Here is a 17,343-nt window from a genome sequence, read left to right as displayed (position 1 = left end):
GAAGGGGGGACAGAGAGAAAGAGAAGGGGGGACAGAGAGAAAGAGAAGGGGGGACAGAGAGAGAGAACGAGAAGACAGAGAGAGAGAAAGAGAAGGGGGACAGAGAGAGAAAGAAAGAGAAGGGGGACAGAGAGAGAGATTTAACAAAACTGCTGTGTGCCGTCAGTGTGAGAGTAAAAGGTTGTGCTCTGTTAGAGCCGTGTTCCCTCAGGGGGTTCTCAGGGTGGGGCTGTTTGTGGTGGTGGCCCTGCTGTTAGCTCCATTAGCGTGAGATTAGAACAGAGCCTAGAGAGGTACGATGATGATGACGACGACGATGACTCACTGATCCCGTTGTCACGCAGGTAACCAGCCAAACCCTGGCGCTGATACTCTGGATCGTTCTCACGCTTCCACAACTGGAACTGTTCACACGACAGGCCAGCATGCTGAGTCTCCCACTGCACACACACACACACACACAGAAAGTGAGTGAATGTGTGTGTGTGTGTGTGTGTGTGTGTGTGTGTGTGTGTGTACACAGACTCATTCAGCTGTACCACTCACAGGTTTTTTGCACTGAGCGCAGAAGCTGTTCCGGCACTGCAGACAGGTGACCTTGAGCTGATCTCCATCGTAGATGAAACCATATGAGCACTGTTACGAGAACGAACACACACACACACACACACACACACACACACACACACACACACACACACACACACACACACAGAGATGAATCTGCAGGAGGAAATGAGCTCTACTGTTCTCAGGACTCAGCACTCTGAAGGTCACTTTAACTCCTGTTTGAAGTTCAGCTTTAGAACTGAGGACATTAGCAGAAAGCTTCAGCAGAACCCTGATTCACCACATCACTCCTTCGTTCACTCAGTCAGCCGTCTCCATTTCATTCAGTTCACATCAAACCTTTCACTCTTTCACTGACATTTACTGTGACAAACTAGCTCCTGGTCTCGCTTATTTTACAGCAGCTATAAACACTCGTTCTTTCTTCTTTTCCCCCTTTCTTAAACTTAACAAGACAAAACAAATGCAGCTTTTCATGTCAACAAGAAACCGCAAAGAAGCGTAAACTCCTCTGTTCTGCAGAAAACTTCAAGGAAAAGAAAGCGCATGGTTAAAATACAGTTATGAAGATGGATTATGATATAAACTAACGATTCATGCGAATAATTGAAAATAAGAAGCTCACACAACTAAGATATCCATCTCCGAAAGTCAGTTTCTATGCAGAATTTCCCCATCATCGATGATTTCATAAATACTGCCATTGAAAATATTTTAACCAATCAGAAAAATCCCCCCCGATCGTTTGCGGCAATGCTCTGACGTCATCTGGGCGCAGCACATAGAAGCTCCGCATGGCGAGTAAGACCTGAAGCGTTGGGATTGTAGGCCATTACATCAACCGTTGTTCTCACCAGTTTCCTGAGCTAAAGGACACTATTAGTCTCAAACAGACCTTACTAAGCAGGGAAATCTTTCAAGAAGGCTGTTCGACGACCGAGAGAGAGAACAAAACGCCTAGCTGTGCAGCGGTCGGGTGCACAAGCAGGACTGGATCAGGTCAGCAGGATGGTCGCACGTTCTATGGCTTTCTGCTGAAAAAAACAGACTTGCTCAAGAAATGGCTAGTTAACATGAACAGGGTGGGCTTTGTTCCTACAACAAATTCCCGCTTGTGTTCAGCACACTTTCTGGATACCTGTTTTAAGGAGGATTTGTACGCCAAGTACGTTGGTGTGGCGGAAGGCCACGAGAGACAGAGACGACTGAAGGAAGATGCTGCGCCAACAGAACTTGAACATAGCAAGGGCAAGGCTCCGAAAGACCGTGCAAGTACGGTGTCAAGGATATGAAAACGAGAAAGGGAGATTATTAAAGAGCGGGGCAGGGAGTTACAATGGGAGTCCTTTGACTATTTACAAGGAAGAAAAGGAGAGAGTAGTGTGAATAAACAGCCCGCTGCCCACCTTTGTTTTCGCTTATTAAATCCCGCTGCGTCCCTTCATCCCGGCGGCATCCGCAACATCTGAAAGAGCTTTCTCCACCTTGAAAAGTGTGTTAACATACCTTCGGTCTTCGATGACTGAACAATGACTTAACAGCTGTACACTGCTACACGTACATAAAGATATCGTGGACACCATGGACTTGACCCCTGTTGCTGCTGCCTTCTGATGAGAGAACGCGCTACTTTGGTTCCTTCAATTAAGCAAGGTACATCTGAACGTTGTATGTGTATTTACTCACACGTAAACACAGCAGAACGTGCCAAACCCATGGTAAGAGGGTGTTATCCTCTCAACGATACTGAGTAGACGTAATTATGTTATAGTATCATTGGTTCTGTTTCATATAGAAAAAAAAATACATGGACGAAACGTACTCTAATAGAGACATTAAATTTAGCTTTACTCCACCAAAATCTGCCTCTCAAAATGTGGGAAATAGTGTTTTAGAGGGTTAAAAATTACAAAATTTCCCGAAGGAGCATGCCCCCGGAACCCCCTAGAGTTGGTGCACCTTTGGCACATGACACATCGCCCCTCCATCCACACTGCAAAAAATAAAAATCTTAGGAAGTTTATTTGTCTATTTTCAAGTCAAAACATCTAGCCACCCTTATTATAAGACATAACTGCCCAACAAGCAAAACTTCATTTAGCTAGAAAGGCTAGTTTTTAGACAGTCCATCTTGAAAATCTTGTATAGACAAAATGTCTTGAAAAAGTCTTACTTGGAGCACCTTTGAAAATAAAACAAGTTTTTTTTAAACAAGTAAGTACATTCTGGACATTTGTCAAATGCGGTTCATCTTGTTTCAAGAAAAAAAAAGTATGCTTGTTTTGGGAATAAATGAACTTTACTGAAATCTTTGAATCTTTCATTACAATTCAACTCCACCTTACAGATCCTAAGTTTACTGCGACTGTTTTCTCAGTCATTCAGAGTGAGCTCCTTCTAGATGCTCTACAGACTCTAGACCAGACAAGTGCCTTCAAAAAGGCTATGAGTGAGTGGAGGGCGGTTTAGTGAGGTCTTTTTGGAATGCTGGGAGTTAAGTTCAGTGGTTTTTTTGTTTGTTTGTTTGTTTTTTGTGCCTGATCTTGTAAACCCCTCGTACACTGCACTGTTGCTTTGGCGTTGTGTAAGCACTGTAAGTCAAAATGCGTAGATTTTGATTTTTTTTTTGGTGCCTGAGGTCCTGGGGAAGTGGAATCTTAAGAGATGTTTTAATGGGAAAAAAAATAAACTTGTTGCAATGCTACACGTGTCGTCAACTTGATTCAAGATAGTCTCTGGTCTCATATCTAGAGTATTTTACTAATTACAGGCCACAAAAGGAGAATCTTTTAAGCTAGCAACGCTTAGTTGTAGAATTTAACAATCCTAATATTAGTATATTTATCTTAAGTTCAGTTTTAACTGCTAAGACTTTGCCATGAATTTAAGTGAAATACCTTTAAAATGAAATAAATAAAAATGACTTGAATGGCTAAATGTAAGAAGTATGATCTTGTTTAGGGTGACCAGATTTCCCTAGTCTGAAACCGGGACACTTTTGCGCGCGACCATGCTCGTGCACGCACACCTTTTTTTTAATGTAAACGTGACACTCAGAGAGGTGCTCTTATCATTTTGTTGAAGCTCACATTTATCAACATCTCACATGAAATAAAACAAACAGGCATTTTGTTATCTAGTAGCATAGTGGGATACAGATCAGTTAGACAACAGATGTTGTAATGGCTGAGAATAGGCCAGGCTATGTCCATAGGCCAAATTTAAACTGATTTATTCCACCTGTTTGTGAGAACACTAAGAAGAATGCATATGCACATGTAGGCTATATCTCTATAATTGTATGCACTATAGCATGAACTTAAAAAGTAGATATGTGACCTTAACATAGCCTAGGTCAGAATCAACCTTACTAACCATTCCCCACAACTGAATGAATAAAGCAAGATGTGTACAAAAGTGAACACTTTAATGGAAGGTGCAACAAGCTGTTCAACACAGCAATATGGCCAAACTGTCAGAATGGTATGTTAAACAGAAACAAAAAAGAGACAAGTGATTTGAGAATATATACTACGGAAGCCGAGAGAGGCCCTTCATGTAATCCTTTTTTTTATTCACCTTGTTATCCCGAGATAACGACATAATTAATTCAGGATCTCGAGAAAACAACAACTAATTCAAGCTCTCGAGAAAACAAAGCAATTATTCCGTGATCTCGAGAAAACAGCTGAGAAATGGTTCATTCAGGTGCGCCAAGAGACTTGTGATATGCTGACTTTGGGGCTATTTCTCATTCTGTATAGACGCAACTTTGGTCATTAGAATGTCTGGAATAATCGATCACCTAATAAGGCAATATTTTGATCAGGGGTTGAGACAGGGAGAGATTGCATTAAGTCTTTTAATAAGGGATAATTTCAAAATTAGTCCGCGGCACCTCCGCAGAAGACTGGCCCGGCTTCGTTTCCTCGAGATCCTGAATTAATTATGTTGTTATCTCGGGATAACAAGGTGAATAAAAAAAGATTATATGAAGGGCCGCGGCCTCAGCAGTAAAGGAGGAGAGGGGCGACAGCCCGAGGAAAGCCCCCACAGGAGCGCACAGCATTTGCAGCATAAGCTACCCAACTCAGTACAAGAACAAAGCACTTACAGTGTGTGCAGTAGGCTTCGTGCGCATTGTTCTGCACCTCTCGGAGGAAGGGCTAGGTGCCCTGTAAATCTTTGGAAAAGGTACATTTTCTTTTCGGCATAATTGCTGCGGCGTTACTGCTGCTAGCTAAGGTATTAGGCAGAGACCCGTCCACCCGTAAATTTGACGGGCAATTGCCGATTTCAACGGGCAAGTATACACACAGACGGATACTGAAACGGACGATAATGCCGAAAATTTTCGCACATGAATACTCCCACATGTCATCCGATAAATCCAGTTATGTTCCGCCCACACACGGACTGGCCATCGGGAGTAGCGGGAGTTTTCCCAGTGGGCTGGTGGTTCAGCGTGGGCCGGCGGAGAAAAAAAAAAAAAAAAACAGTTGCGCGCTGGCCTTTAATATGATAAGCAATGTTAACAGTTTCTTTAACAAACTGTTAACATTGCTTATTACAGTTGCGCGCTGGCCTTTAATATGATAAGCAATGTTAACAGTTTGTTAAAGAAACTGTTAACATTGCTTATCATATTAAAGGCCACCGCGCAACTGTTTTTTTTTTTTTTTTTTCTCCGCTGGCCCACGCTGAACCACCGGCCCACTGGGAAAACTCCCGCTACTCCCGATGGCCAGTCCGTGTGTGGTTCCGCCATCATTTACAAATCGTAAGAAACACAGTTTAATACGAAAAATACTGAAAACTTGAAATGAAAAATCAGAATATTTCATCGTTTCCGCCATTTTGGCCCGCACTGAATCTTGTAACATGCGGACTGAATAAATCGCGAATTCTGATTGGTCGAAAATTGCCAAACACCCTGCGTTGTAGTTTCCTCTTTCTTGGCGGGAGAACCGCATTTTTTTTTGCTGACTCACTCTTCTGGATCAAGATGAATCCCAACAAACGCCCCAAATTGAATGTGACAAAAACTGATTCGTTTTTCCACAAAAAGACAGAAAAGGTATGTGTGATACATTGATTAACAAGGGGGTTTCATTGGGGTATGGTAAAATAGAATACTGTTGGTTTTTTTTTTTTTTATTAAATACTGTAACTAGATCAAAAGATTATATACAATTCATTGTTGTTTATTTTCTTTTCACTTTTGTTACCAAATCAAACACCATACATACATCTGATACATTCAGGAGTGAAACTGAAAAAAATACAAAGTAAAAATATGCAATATTTCTGATCAAAAATTACACGCCATTTCACCCTGAAAATGTCCTAGAATGCAGGAAATGAAGTCTAAATTTCAAAAATTTGCTGGGGGGGCATGCCCCCAGACCCCCCTAGACGGACTTCGCGCCTGCGGCGCTCGTCTTCGCACCTGCGGCGCTTATCAGGATTATATAAAATATTATTTTTGACTGGTAAATTTCTTTTTCTGCCTAATACCCTACTGCTAGCTGCTAGACAAAGAACATTCGCGCCAGTTAGTGTTTATTTTATTGTTGCATGGCAACACATTCTGTTGTCTGGAATAATGTGGCTAAATAAACACCTATGCCACAGGGCCAGGGGGCAGTAACCAGGAAAGTTTGCGATTCCTGTCAATTCATCAAAATAGTAAATGCAGACATTTCTCCGCTAATGATTCCCATGCTGCTCAGTCGCAAACGTTACGAGTGGCGAAAACCGGGACATATCCGTGTCCCGACAGACTTTTGTCGGGACTCGGGACACACAACCCCAAATCGGGACTGTCCCGGTAAAACCGGGACGTCTGGTCACCCTAATCTTGTTATAAGAACTATTTTGATTATTTTGAGTTAATCAGATCTCGCATAATAAGTTCCCCAATCTTATTTTGGAATTATTTCATCTAAAAACAGGTTAGATTTTTCATCTTACTTTAAGAAATCTTACCAAGTCAAATTTGACTAGTTCCATTGGCAGATTTTTTTCACCTGATTCAAGCAAATATGCTTTGTTTTAATCTTTTTTTCTTATTTTTGAAAGGCCATTTTTTGCAGTGCAAAACTTCCTGCCGCTGCCTCTGAAGAGGTATTTATATTGTTTTTACCTAGTAAAAGTAAAATGTGTCAGTCTGTCTGTTTAGATCTATTCGCGTTAGGAAGACCAAATGCGCTAACTGACTGCTCAGTGTCCCATTATCGCTCGGCACGAACCACATCACACGGCCTTTCTGAAGGAGCAATTCTGATTTCTTTCCATAGTATTGGACCCTTTGTATATTCATTCAAAACCCCTAAAACTGAACTGATGGCAGTGATGTGTCAGCCTTCCGAGTCACTTTCCGTCATCTTGTCTGTGGAAGTTGATTACCGCTTAACGCTTTGGTCCTTCAGTACTGAAGAGCGACACTCAGCCATGCACCCAAGTGACGTCACGCGTCGCCCTTCCAACAGGCAGCATGGCGGCCTGCTGCTGGCATTAGAGCAACGATACAAAAACGCTCACAACTCTCTCATAAAGGGTCAAACGTGCCTGAAACTTTTCTTTCAGGCTCTCAATATTACACGCTACCAACCCGTGCATGCATTTACGTTCCATCTTCCATTCCTTTAAAGTTACAGGGTTACGGTTACAAAGAGCTGACACTGCAGACTCCTTCCATAAACATCTCCTGAGAGAATACTTCACCATGACAACAATTCAAATGTGGAGCATCCAACATACAAGCCCAGTCTTTCTTTCTTTCTTTCTTTCTTTCTTTCTTTCTTTCTTTCTTTCTTTCTTTCTTTCTTTCTTTCTTTCACTAAAACAACTCATTTTCCTTCTTGGTGAACAAAGCGACTTTCTTTCTTTCTCAGTCTCTCTGATCACTTCCTTTCTTTTCCACTTTTGTGTTCCATTCTTTCTTCCCCCTCATTCACAATGCGTGTGTGTGTGTGTGTGTGTGTGTGTGTGCGCGTGTGTGTTACTCACATGGCTGCACCAGAGGAACTTCGGGTCCTTGATGAGAGCCTGTTCAGTCAGCTTCTTATGGAAAAGATCATAGACCTCCGGCTCCAGGCACTCCCTAAGCTGGGCACACACACACACACACACACACACACACACACACGGCATTAGACTCCTAAAAGTGCCCCGTGTGTCAAACGTTCTCTTTGCCCTACAGATCATTATTAATAGTCTAGTTTAGGGATCGACCGATATGTTTTTTTCAGCACCGATACCGATTATTATGGAATTGGGATGCCGATAACCGATATGTGCAACCGATAAATGTAAACATTATAATTCACATGGAATTAAACATAGCACACACTGACACAGACCTTCATATCCATGAAATGTATGTTTAATTGTAAAATTGAACATGAAATTTTGTGCAGGGAGATGCCAGCAGCATTTGTACAATAAAGTCAAACATTAGTTAGAATAAAATGAGAAATAAAATAATAAAATAAATATTCACCAATAAAAAAATAAATCACTCCCTACTATATTACAGCTCACCATTTTCAGTGGAAAATAAATGAAAATACACTCTGGATTCTGGATAGAGAAAGTGAGAACAGAGTGTTAAAAGCTCTGGTTAAAAGGAGCGGCTGCTCCTTTAAGAGTATATCGCTTTCCGAATCAGAAGCGCTAGCGAGGAGAATCACTTGCGCAAGAATTATAAATACTAGTGGAGTACATTACAGCGCAATGTGAAGCAGCATAAGAACATTTAAGTCAAGAGTTTAATTGATGTATTTCGTTCATTACGGTTTATCCAAGCAAGTGTGCATCCACGACACAATTAATTACTGAGCCCACAACAAGCGTCCTGACAAACTCCCTACAGTATTACACAGCCGACTAGCACCATATCACACCTGGCTTGTTTAAATGTTCAAATAGCGCTTTATAAAGTTACCCAACATATACAAGTGCAATGCGCTTTCTGAGCACGAGTCACGTCATGAAGTTTACTCATCACCATAACAAATAGCCAGTAGGCTTGCGCTAGCCTACAGAACACAAACACTACGTTTTATTTCGTCTTCCCTTGACCACCTCTCTGTATGGCTGTCATTCTACTGTTCGAGTAGAACTACTGACACATTCACAACGTTTCCAGACGGGGATTTAAAAATGACTGCAGCCTACGTTATGCTGGGGACTGCTTACTATGGACAACATTACATGTAGTTTCAGCGAGACTAGTTGGTTGTAGGCTAATTCAGGTGCTTCCTTCCGTAAGCTAAGTTTGCCTGGCTACACAGATGCAAATGGACAATTTTAACGAGTAGTAGATGAAGAATGTAAACATATAATGATGTTGTGCTTTTGCAACTTGTGTGTTTGTGACTTATTGTGGCAAAAGCAGCGTGTCCTTACCTTGAAGTGGGATCTGCTTCTGCCCGAGTGCGCATATGGCCGCCTTGAAACAGTTCACAGCGTTTAGCTACGCGTGTCAATTGGCTATATCTCTTGTGCCAAACAAATCAGATGTTGTGGTGGGCGGGACCGTGTTCTTGAACTCAGAGAGGCGAGTGCAGGAAAGGACGTGCAGTAACAGTCGCGTTAGGAACGAAATGGCTGCAAAAAGGCATGTTATCGGCATATCGGTGGAAATTATGGCCGATACCGATAACCCTAAAAATGCAGAATATCAGCCCGATATATCGGCCGGGCCGATTATCGGTCGACCCCTAGTCTAGTTTAGTGTTTGTCCCATTAGTTTTGCCGTAGTTCAGCTCTGTACTGTTTCCTGAGTTGATGCGAGCTGCGGCATCTTAACGTCCGTCACCGTAGGACAGGGTTTACAGTCGATCCTAAACCATACGTTGAGAGAAGTTTAAAACTGGCGTTTGCATTTTATTTTAAACAATAAAGCAGTGACTCGAATCATCCATCCATAAGTTTTGTACTTATATGTCACGTCCTTGTTCAGTTTGAGCATTTTAGTAACGAACCACGGCAACGGAAGAAACAGTCCCAAGTTAATAATCATTTTAACGCGTTATTTAAAGTAGAGCGTATTACGAACCATTTCTGTTCAAACTAATCCACGACAGAACTGATATTCTACCGGCGGGACAGATACGCAGTTCCTCAGAGACGTCCGTCTCCGTACCTGGATGTCCAGAGTAGAGAAGTAGCTGTTGAGGTGTTCGGGGTCGTTGATGTCGGGTTCGGCGCACGCAGGACACACCATGTCCCTGATGTGTTTGTCTCTGACGGCGATGGTGAAGTGCTGCTTGAAGCACTCGCAGCAAACTGAGCACTGACACGACGTCAGAGACTGCATCTGAGGACAAGAAGTGACAAGAGGAACAGGAAGTGAAGATGGGGGGGAAAATGGGAAAAAGGAAATGTTGCTAACAAATAAAGCAAGCTAATAACTCCGTGTGTGTGTGTGTGTGTGTGTGTGTGTGTGTGTGTGTGTGTATATACACGAAACCTTGCTGTGAGGAAACAAGGACAGGCAAATAGGACACTCTTTCGCCAACACACGACGGATGAAGTCACGGTCATGTGACTCACGGACGGCCTGCACCACGTCCTCTAGTGTGTAGGGGGCACCGGGGTCACGCAGCAGAGACAGAGCCAGCTCACATCGCCCCCAACTGGGCAGATTGTACATGGCGAGGAGCCTGCGACACACACGCTGAAACACACACAATGTCAGCAGAGGTCACACAAACAAACAACGCAAACGTTATAGTTCACTAAACCACAGCGCTGCTGAATTCTGGATTCTGATTGGTCAGAGGTTGTTGATTAATTTTCTCTAACAGCAGCTCTGACACTAGTGGACTGATCTCCAAAGCATTTATATTAATGCTAACATAATGCAAATGTTGCTAATAATGAATGCAAACTTTGATTAATGCTAACATTTGAAATAATAAATCAAATCTAGCTTGTGCAGTTAAAGATGTCGCTAAGAGACGATTGAAAACATTAAATGTAAACTTTAACTTGTATTCTCACACCTGTTTGTCTGGGTGATTGATGTCGATAGTGGGTTCGGGTTCGTCGCTCCACATGCGCTTGTGGAAAGACTCCAGCAGGGGGCGCTGCAGCAGCACCAGCGCTCCTCTCACCTCACCACCGCTCTGCCTCAGAACCTCCTCGCAGGCAGCCGAGTCGGTGAAACCAAGAGAGGCTAGCTCCTTCACCTGACACACACACACACACACAATCATTAATGCTTCTGTGTATCACACATGTTAATATACAGTGGTGCTTGAAAGTTTGTGAACCCTTTAGAATTTTCTATATTTCTGCATAAATATGACCTAAAACAACATCAGATTTTCACACAAGTCCTAAAAGTAGATAAAAAGAACCCAGTTAAACAAATGAGAAAAAAATATTATACTTGGTCATTTATTTATTGAGGAAAATGATCCAATATTACATATCTGTGAGTGGCAAAAGTATGTGAACCTTTGCTTTCAGTATCTGGTGTGACCCCCTTGTGCAGCAATAACTGCAACTAAACGTTTGCGGTAACTGTTGATCAATCCTGCACACCGGCTTGGAGGAATTTTAGCCCGTTCCTCCGTACAGAACAGCTTCAACTCTGGGATGTTGGTGGGTTTCCTCACATGAACTGCTTGCTTCAGGTCCTTCCACAACATTTCCATTGGATTAAGGTCAGGACTTTGACTTGGCCATTCCAAAACATTAACTTTATTCTTCTTTAACCATTCTTTGGTAGAACGACTTGTGTGCTTAGGGTCGTTGTCTTGCTGCATGACCCACCTTCTCTTGAGATTCAGTTCATGGACAGATGTCCTGACTTTTTCCTTTAGAATTCGCTGGTATAATTCAGAATTCATTGTTCCATCAATGATGGCAAGCCGTCCTGGCCCAGATGCAGCAACACAGTCCCAAACCATGATACTACCACCACCATGTTTCACAGATTGGATAAGGCTCTAATGCTGGAATGCAGTGTTTTCCTTTCTCCAAACATAACGCTTCTCATTTAAACCAAAAAGTTCTATTTTGGTCTCATCCATCCACAAAACATTTTTCCAATAACCTTCTGGCTTGTCCACGTGATCTTTAGCAAACTGCAGACAAGCAGCAATGTTCTTTTTGGAGAGCAGTGACTTTCTCCTTGCAACCCTGCCATGCACACCATTGTTGTTCAGTGTTCTTCTGATGTTGGACTCATGAACATTAACATTAGCCAATGTGAGAGAGGCCTTCAGTTGCTTAGAAATTACCCTGGGGTCCTTTGTGACCTCACCGACTATTGCATGCCTTGCTCTTGGAGTTATCTTTAAGATCAGACTTTGATAGATCCCTGTTCTTTAAATAAAACAGGGTGCCCACTCACACCTGATTGTCATCCCATTGATTGAAAACACCTGACTCTAATTTCACCTTCAAATTAACTGCTAATCCTAGAGGTTCACATACTTTTGCCACTCACAGATATGCAATATTGGATCATTTTCCTCAATAAATAAATGACCAAGTATAATATTTTTGTCTCATTTGTTTAACTGGGGTCTCTTTATCTACTTTTAGGACTTGTGTGAAAATCTGATGATGTTTTAGGTCATATTTATGCAGAAATATAGAAAATTCTAAAGGGTTCACAAACTTTCAAGCACCACTGTAAACTGTAAACAGCTGCATCACTCGTTTAATATTCTTTTAAATGCACAATACGTAATGCTCAGTCAGCTGATGGGCGGAGCTTAGCAGCCATGCTTAAAAAAATGTAATATGAAGGAAAAGAAGCAAATCGCAGGCTTATATTAATACGCTTGTGCTAAACTGTTATCGTTTCCATAGTAACAGCTCATTAAAGCCGGACATGTTCTGTCGTCTTCAAGACACAGGAGTAACATGTTTTTTTGTCTATTTAACTTCCAGAGAGAATAAAGACAGGCTGGTGAGGGAACGGCTGCTTATCGCTGCTGTAACGAGTCAAAACTTGCTTCACAAACATTCCGCAACAATAAATGGATAAAAATGACCACATATAGTTCTGTAATTAATTAAAATCTTGATTTGTTGGTGAACTGATGCGGTGTAAGAGGAATAAAACACTCTGGAGGGGGCGTCGTGGCTCAGTCGACTAAGGCGCCATACCATAAGTCCGGGGACCCGGGTTCGATTCCGACCCGAGGTCATTTCCCGATCCCTCCCCTTCTCTCTCTCCAGCTCATTTCCTGTCTCTACACTGTCCTATCCAATTAAGGTGAAAAAAGCCCCCCCAAAAAATCTTAAAAAAAAAAAAAACACTCTGGAACATGCTATTACAGGAAAATAATCAACACTGAGGTGGTAACAGTAAATTCACATCACTGATTATTTTTCTATAACAGAAGGACAAACACATTTGAGATGCTTCTGATGATTTTTTTTAAAACACACTGTTAATCACATGACGTTTAGGACAGATTTTACACCCATACGGTTTTAATTTAATGCTGAAAATAACTTTCTTGGTCACTGTATCCTGAAACTCACTCTAACGAGTCGGTCCCTGAGCGCCTGCCTCGCCGCTTTCTCACTGTCGCCCCCTGCTGTGAGCCACGCCTGCTTGGCCTCGGCTCTGGATAAAGGCACGGAGGTTTTCTGGGGCTGGGCATGTTGCGCAGCTGTAGTTTGGAGAGGTTTGGGCTCGTGCTGGAATGAGGCAGCCATGGCGCAGATCTCATCGAGCCTGTGCGGTAACTCCGTCTTCAGCCAATCGCACGGCATCCCGCTGATGCCACCCGAAACCTGCAGACTTGTGTAGATCTCCTCAGGACTTATACCTTTCGCCTCACCCTCCTGAGGAAATAAGATTTGAACATAAAGGAACAGAAAAAAAACCCAAACAGACCCAAAACAAAACCAAAAAAACGTTGCTATTATACAACAGTTCGAATGTTACATACTCGGATCAGCTTGATCAGTTTAAGCCCCTCCTCCCGCATTAATCTCTGCCTCTTCAAATCTGGATCCTCTACTGGCGGATTTTTTGGGCTAAAGTCCTTAATCGGGGACGGTGGGAGGGGCTTAGAAGGTGATGGGGCGGGATCTGATCTCGCCAGGTCGCACATTTCGCAGCGGAGTGACGGCGTGTGGTTGGCGTAAGTACAGAACTGACAGATCCACTGAAACACAGCGCAGAGAAAAACAGAGAAAAGTAACAACAGGAGGCTATAAATTCACACAGATGGTTGCTCAGCAGGTGTCTCTTCAAGTTAAAAATATAGTTTGCATGTTTGCGCCTTCTTGTGAATGAATAGTTGTGATATTCTGCAGCAACATTATGGCGTGGGAGTGGATTTATGTGACAGAAAAGATATTTAAAAAATAAAAAAGTAAAGTCCCAACTAAAATTTCACTCTGAATTATGTCAGAGCGAGGGGAAAAAATGTTGCCTTGTCGTTCAACGAAGAGCCAAGAAGGGAGGAGCCAATTTAAAATAAAATAAAATAAACAACCAACCAAAATAATTAGTTTTCTTTTGTTTCAGACATGTAAAAGCTTTTTACCTTTACCTGACATGTTTCGACGGTGTAACACCGTCGAAACATGTCAGGTAAAGGTAAAAAGCTTTTACATGTCTGAAACAAAAGAAAACTAATTATTTTGATTTAAAGAAGAAGACATAATGAACGTCTCATTCTCATCTCATCATCTGTAGCCGCTTTATCCTTCTACAGGGTCGCAGGCAAGCTGGAGCCTATCCCAGCTGACTACGGGTGAAAGGCGGGGTACACCCTGGACAAGTCGCCAGGTCATCACAGGGCTGACACATAGACACAGACAACCATTCACACTCACATTCACACCTACGCTCAATTTAGAGTCACCAGTTAACCTAACCTGCATGTCTTTGGACTGTGGGGGAAACCGGAGCACCCGGAGGAAGCCCACGCGGACACGGGGAGAACATGCAAACTCCGCACAGAAAGGCCCTCGCCAGCCCCGGGGCTCGAACCCAGGAACTTCTTGCTGTGAGGCGACAGCGCTAACCACTACACCACCGTGCCGCCCATAATGAACGTAATATATTTATTAAACAACCAACCCATAAGCAAAGTTGCTTAGCAACAAGTGTTACTGTGTAAAGCAAATTGCTCTTCAACACAACAACAGACAACTCTTCAAGAATTCTGAATGAAATTGTAGGCGGGGCTTTGGTTTCATCCATCAAGATTTGATTGGCTGGTGAAAAGTGGGCGTTCCCAAACAAATATGGAGATGCTAATGGTTATGGAGGAGGACAAATTTTCATTCCAGGTGTGCATCCGTATTTAAAAGAGGACGTGACGCTTTTGTTCACCTTCACAAGCATTTCAAGCAGCTCAAGGGGCGGGGCACCTGCCATAAAACGATTGGCTGTTGATTTATTTCACAATAGTTAAAGATCAGTGGGTGCATTTTTCCACTTTTTCAACTGAATATTTGTTTGTCTTTAAGGCCAGTTGGTTGGAAATTTACATTTATATAATAAAACGTGCTTAAAATATACTTTACACACTTGGTTTGTAATTGACTCTTCACTTCTTGACCCATGAATGCCTGTCAGTCAAGAAAACAGGCTATGTTCATTCGAATGCATTTCCTGTTACAAATTAATGTGTTTTGTGCCACAATGCATCACACTGTAGTGCTCTGAAACAGCACTAAATATTTTTATAGTATGGATTTATTGGCAGCTGAAGGCCGCATTTAAAAAAAAAAAAAAAAAAAACTTTGAAATTTCGTCCCACTTTATTATGACTTAATCGTAAAATCAATTCTGACTTCAGTTTGTCTTGAAGTAAATTACTCTTTTGATACAATCTCACAGGGATCTTCAGTTTTATCCACAAAGGCCGGGTGTGGCTGGACGGCTTCGTTCCAGCTAAACAGGAGTCATGTGATTATTTAAAAATGCAAATTAAACTTAAGCTCCACCCATAAAGTATGACCTGATATCAAGTCATCATCTAACTCATCTGGTGAGTGAGCGAGTGCGTACCTGACCGGTGTCGAACAGCGCTGCAGGAGCAGGCGTGGGGCGCGAAGGGGTCACAGGCGGGCGTGTGGCCAGACGGGGGCGGTCACACACCTCACACAGAATACTGCTGCCGGAGTTCACCACGGTGCAGCTCTTACACTGCCACTCTGACAAAACACACAGGTGCTGTTACAGTCTGATGAAGCAGAGTTGATTATTTTCCTACAACAGCATTTCCTCAAGTGTTTAATTCCTCTCACCATGTTCTCTTTAGTAAAGAACAACACTACATTTTATCCGTTTATAGTTGTATTATACACTCACGGCCACTTTATTAGGAACACCCTGCCGTTTTATGCAGTTCTCTAACCAGCCGATCCCTCGAGAGCAGCACGATGCATCAAATCATTCATGCCGATACAAATCAAGAGCTTCGGTTAATGTTCACGATGTTCAAACATCAGGACGGGAAAAACTGTGATCTCACAGTGACTTTCTTTCACTGTGGCATGGGTGTTGGTTTGAGCCAGATGGACTGCTGGTTTGAGTATTTCAGAAACTGCTGATCTCCTTCCTGGGGTTTTCACACACAACAGTCTCGAGTGTTTACACAGACAGAATGGCGCGAGAAACAAAAAACATCGAGTGAGTGAGCGAGCGACAGTTCTGTGGGTGGAAACAAATGCCTGGTTGGAGGAAAATGGCCAGATTGGGTTGAACTTTTTGGCCAGGAAGGATATGGACCCTTTTCACGTGACGTCACAACAAACGCGGCCGCCATTTTGGACGTGTACTACCAGTAGTTTACCACAGCCAGCATAGAGGAACGACAGCAAAGAAAGTTTTTACTTTCAGCAAGACTTCCATCATGCCACTATATTGTTGTGCACCTGGATGTAGTAACCATCAACAAACAAGGCAAGGGTTATCATTTTATCAGATCCCGACGGAGAAGATGGATAGCGGCCATTAACAGATTGGCAGCCCTCGGCATACCAACGCTTGTGTAGTGACCACTTTGTTGGAGGTAAGACGAATAAAATTAGCCAGAAAAGGCATTACATTGCTGTTAACATTCTGTGGCGGCGAGTGTGTAACCAAATAGGTTAAAATAACCCATTGTAACCTCTTTGTTCTTCTGTAGTAGCTATTGTTGACTAGCTAATGTCAACAAGTAGCTGGTATGTTACTGTAGCAATGTTTACGTTCAGTCATTTGGATGACTGTTAAAACCTTTCAGTCTCAAGTTTTTCCTTTACTGTATTTACTAGTTTACTGTAATTATGATCCGGCAGCTATTTACACCGGATCCAGTATAAATAGCTGCCGGAGCCAACGTCCGAGGTTCCGGAGCGCGCTCCGGCTTGCTCTCCCTCAAATTAAGCAGCGCGCGCCGGCTTGCTCCCGGAGTGCTCCGGCCGAGGTTCCCCTCAAATTAAGCAGCGCGCGCCGGCTTGCTCTCCCTCAAATTAAGCAGCGCGCGCCGGCTTGCTCCCGGAGTGCTCCGGCCGAGGTTCCCCTCAAATTAAGCAGCGCGCGCCGGCTTGCTCCCGGAGTGCTCCGGCCGAGGTTCCCCTCAAATTAAGCAGCGTGCGCCGGCTTGCTCTCCCTCAAATTAAGCAGCGCGCGCCGGCTTGCTCTCCCTCAAATTACGCAGCGCGCGCCGGCTTGCTCCCGGAGTGCTCCGGCCGAGGTTCCGGAGCACACTCCGGCCGAGGTTGCCCTCAAATTAAGCAGCGCGCTCCGGAACCTCGGCCGGAGCACTCCTGGAGCAAGCCGGAGCGCGC

At 43.2% G+C, this 17,343-nt stretch overlaps 1 protein-coding gene across 2 annotated transcripts in view; it reads right to left on the bottom strand.

Annotated features, from left to right (window-relative positions):
* Positions 1–17,343, bottom strand: part of LOC132871451 (E3 ubiquitin-protein ligase RNF31) — a 34,010-nt gene that overhangs the window by 9,300 nt on the left and 7,367 nt on the right. For both annotated transcript variants that reach the window (XM_060905615.1, XM_060905616.1), the window contains exons 9-17: positions 15,578–15,723; positions 13,500–13,718; positions 13,087–13,392; positions 10,584–10,769; positions 10,049–10,255; positions 9,722–9,895; positions 7,582–7,680; positions 547–636; positions 326–440 (exon numbers count right to left, since the gene is read on the bottom strand). In XM_060905615.1, coding sequence (XP_060761598.1) covers positions 326–440; positions 547–636; positions 7,582–7,680; positions 9,722–9,895; positions 10,049–10,255; positions 10,584–10,769; positions 13,087–13,392; positions 13,500–13,718; positions 15,578–15,723 — 1,542 coding nt within the window. The remainder of the gene's footprint in view (positions 1–325; positions 441–546; positions 637–7,581; positions 7,681–9,721; positions 9,896–10,048; positions 10,256–10,583; positions 10,770–13,086; positions 13,393–13,499; positions 13,719–15,577; positions 15,724–17,343) is intronic.

The sequence above is a fragment of the Neoarius graeffei genome, chromosome 23 (genome assembly GCF_027579695.1).
Source record: "Neoarius graeffei isolate fNeoGra1 chromosome 23, fNeoGra1.pri, whole genome shotgun sequence".
In the NCBI taxonomy this organism is placed as follows: domain Eukaryota; kingdom Metazoa; phylum Chordata; class Actinopteri; order Siluriformes; family Ariidae; genus Neoarius; species Neoarius graeffei.
The sequence above is the reverse complement of the archived record's forward strand: the minus strand, read 5'-3'. Positions and strand labels throughout refer to the sequence as shown.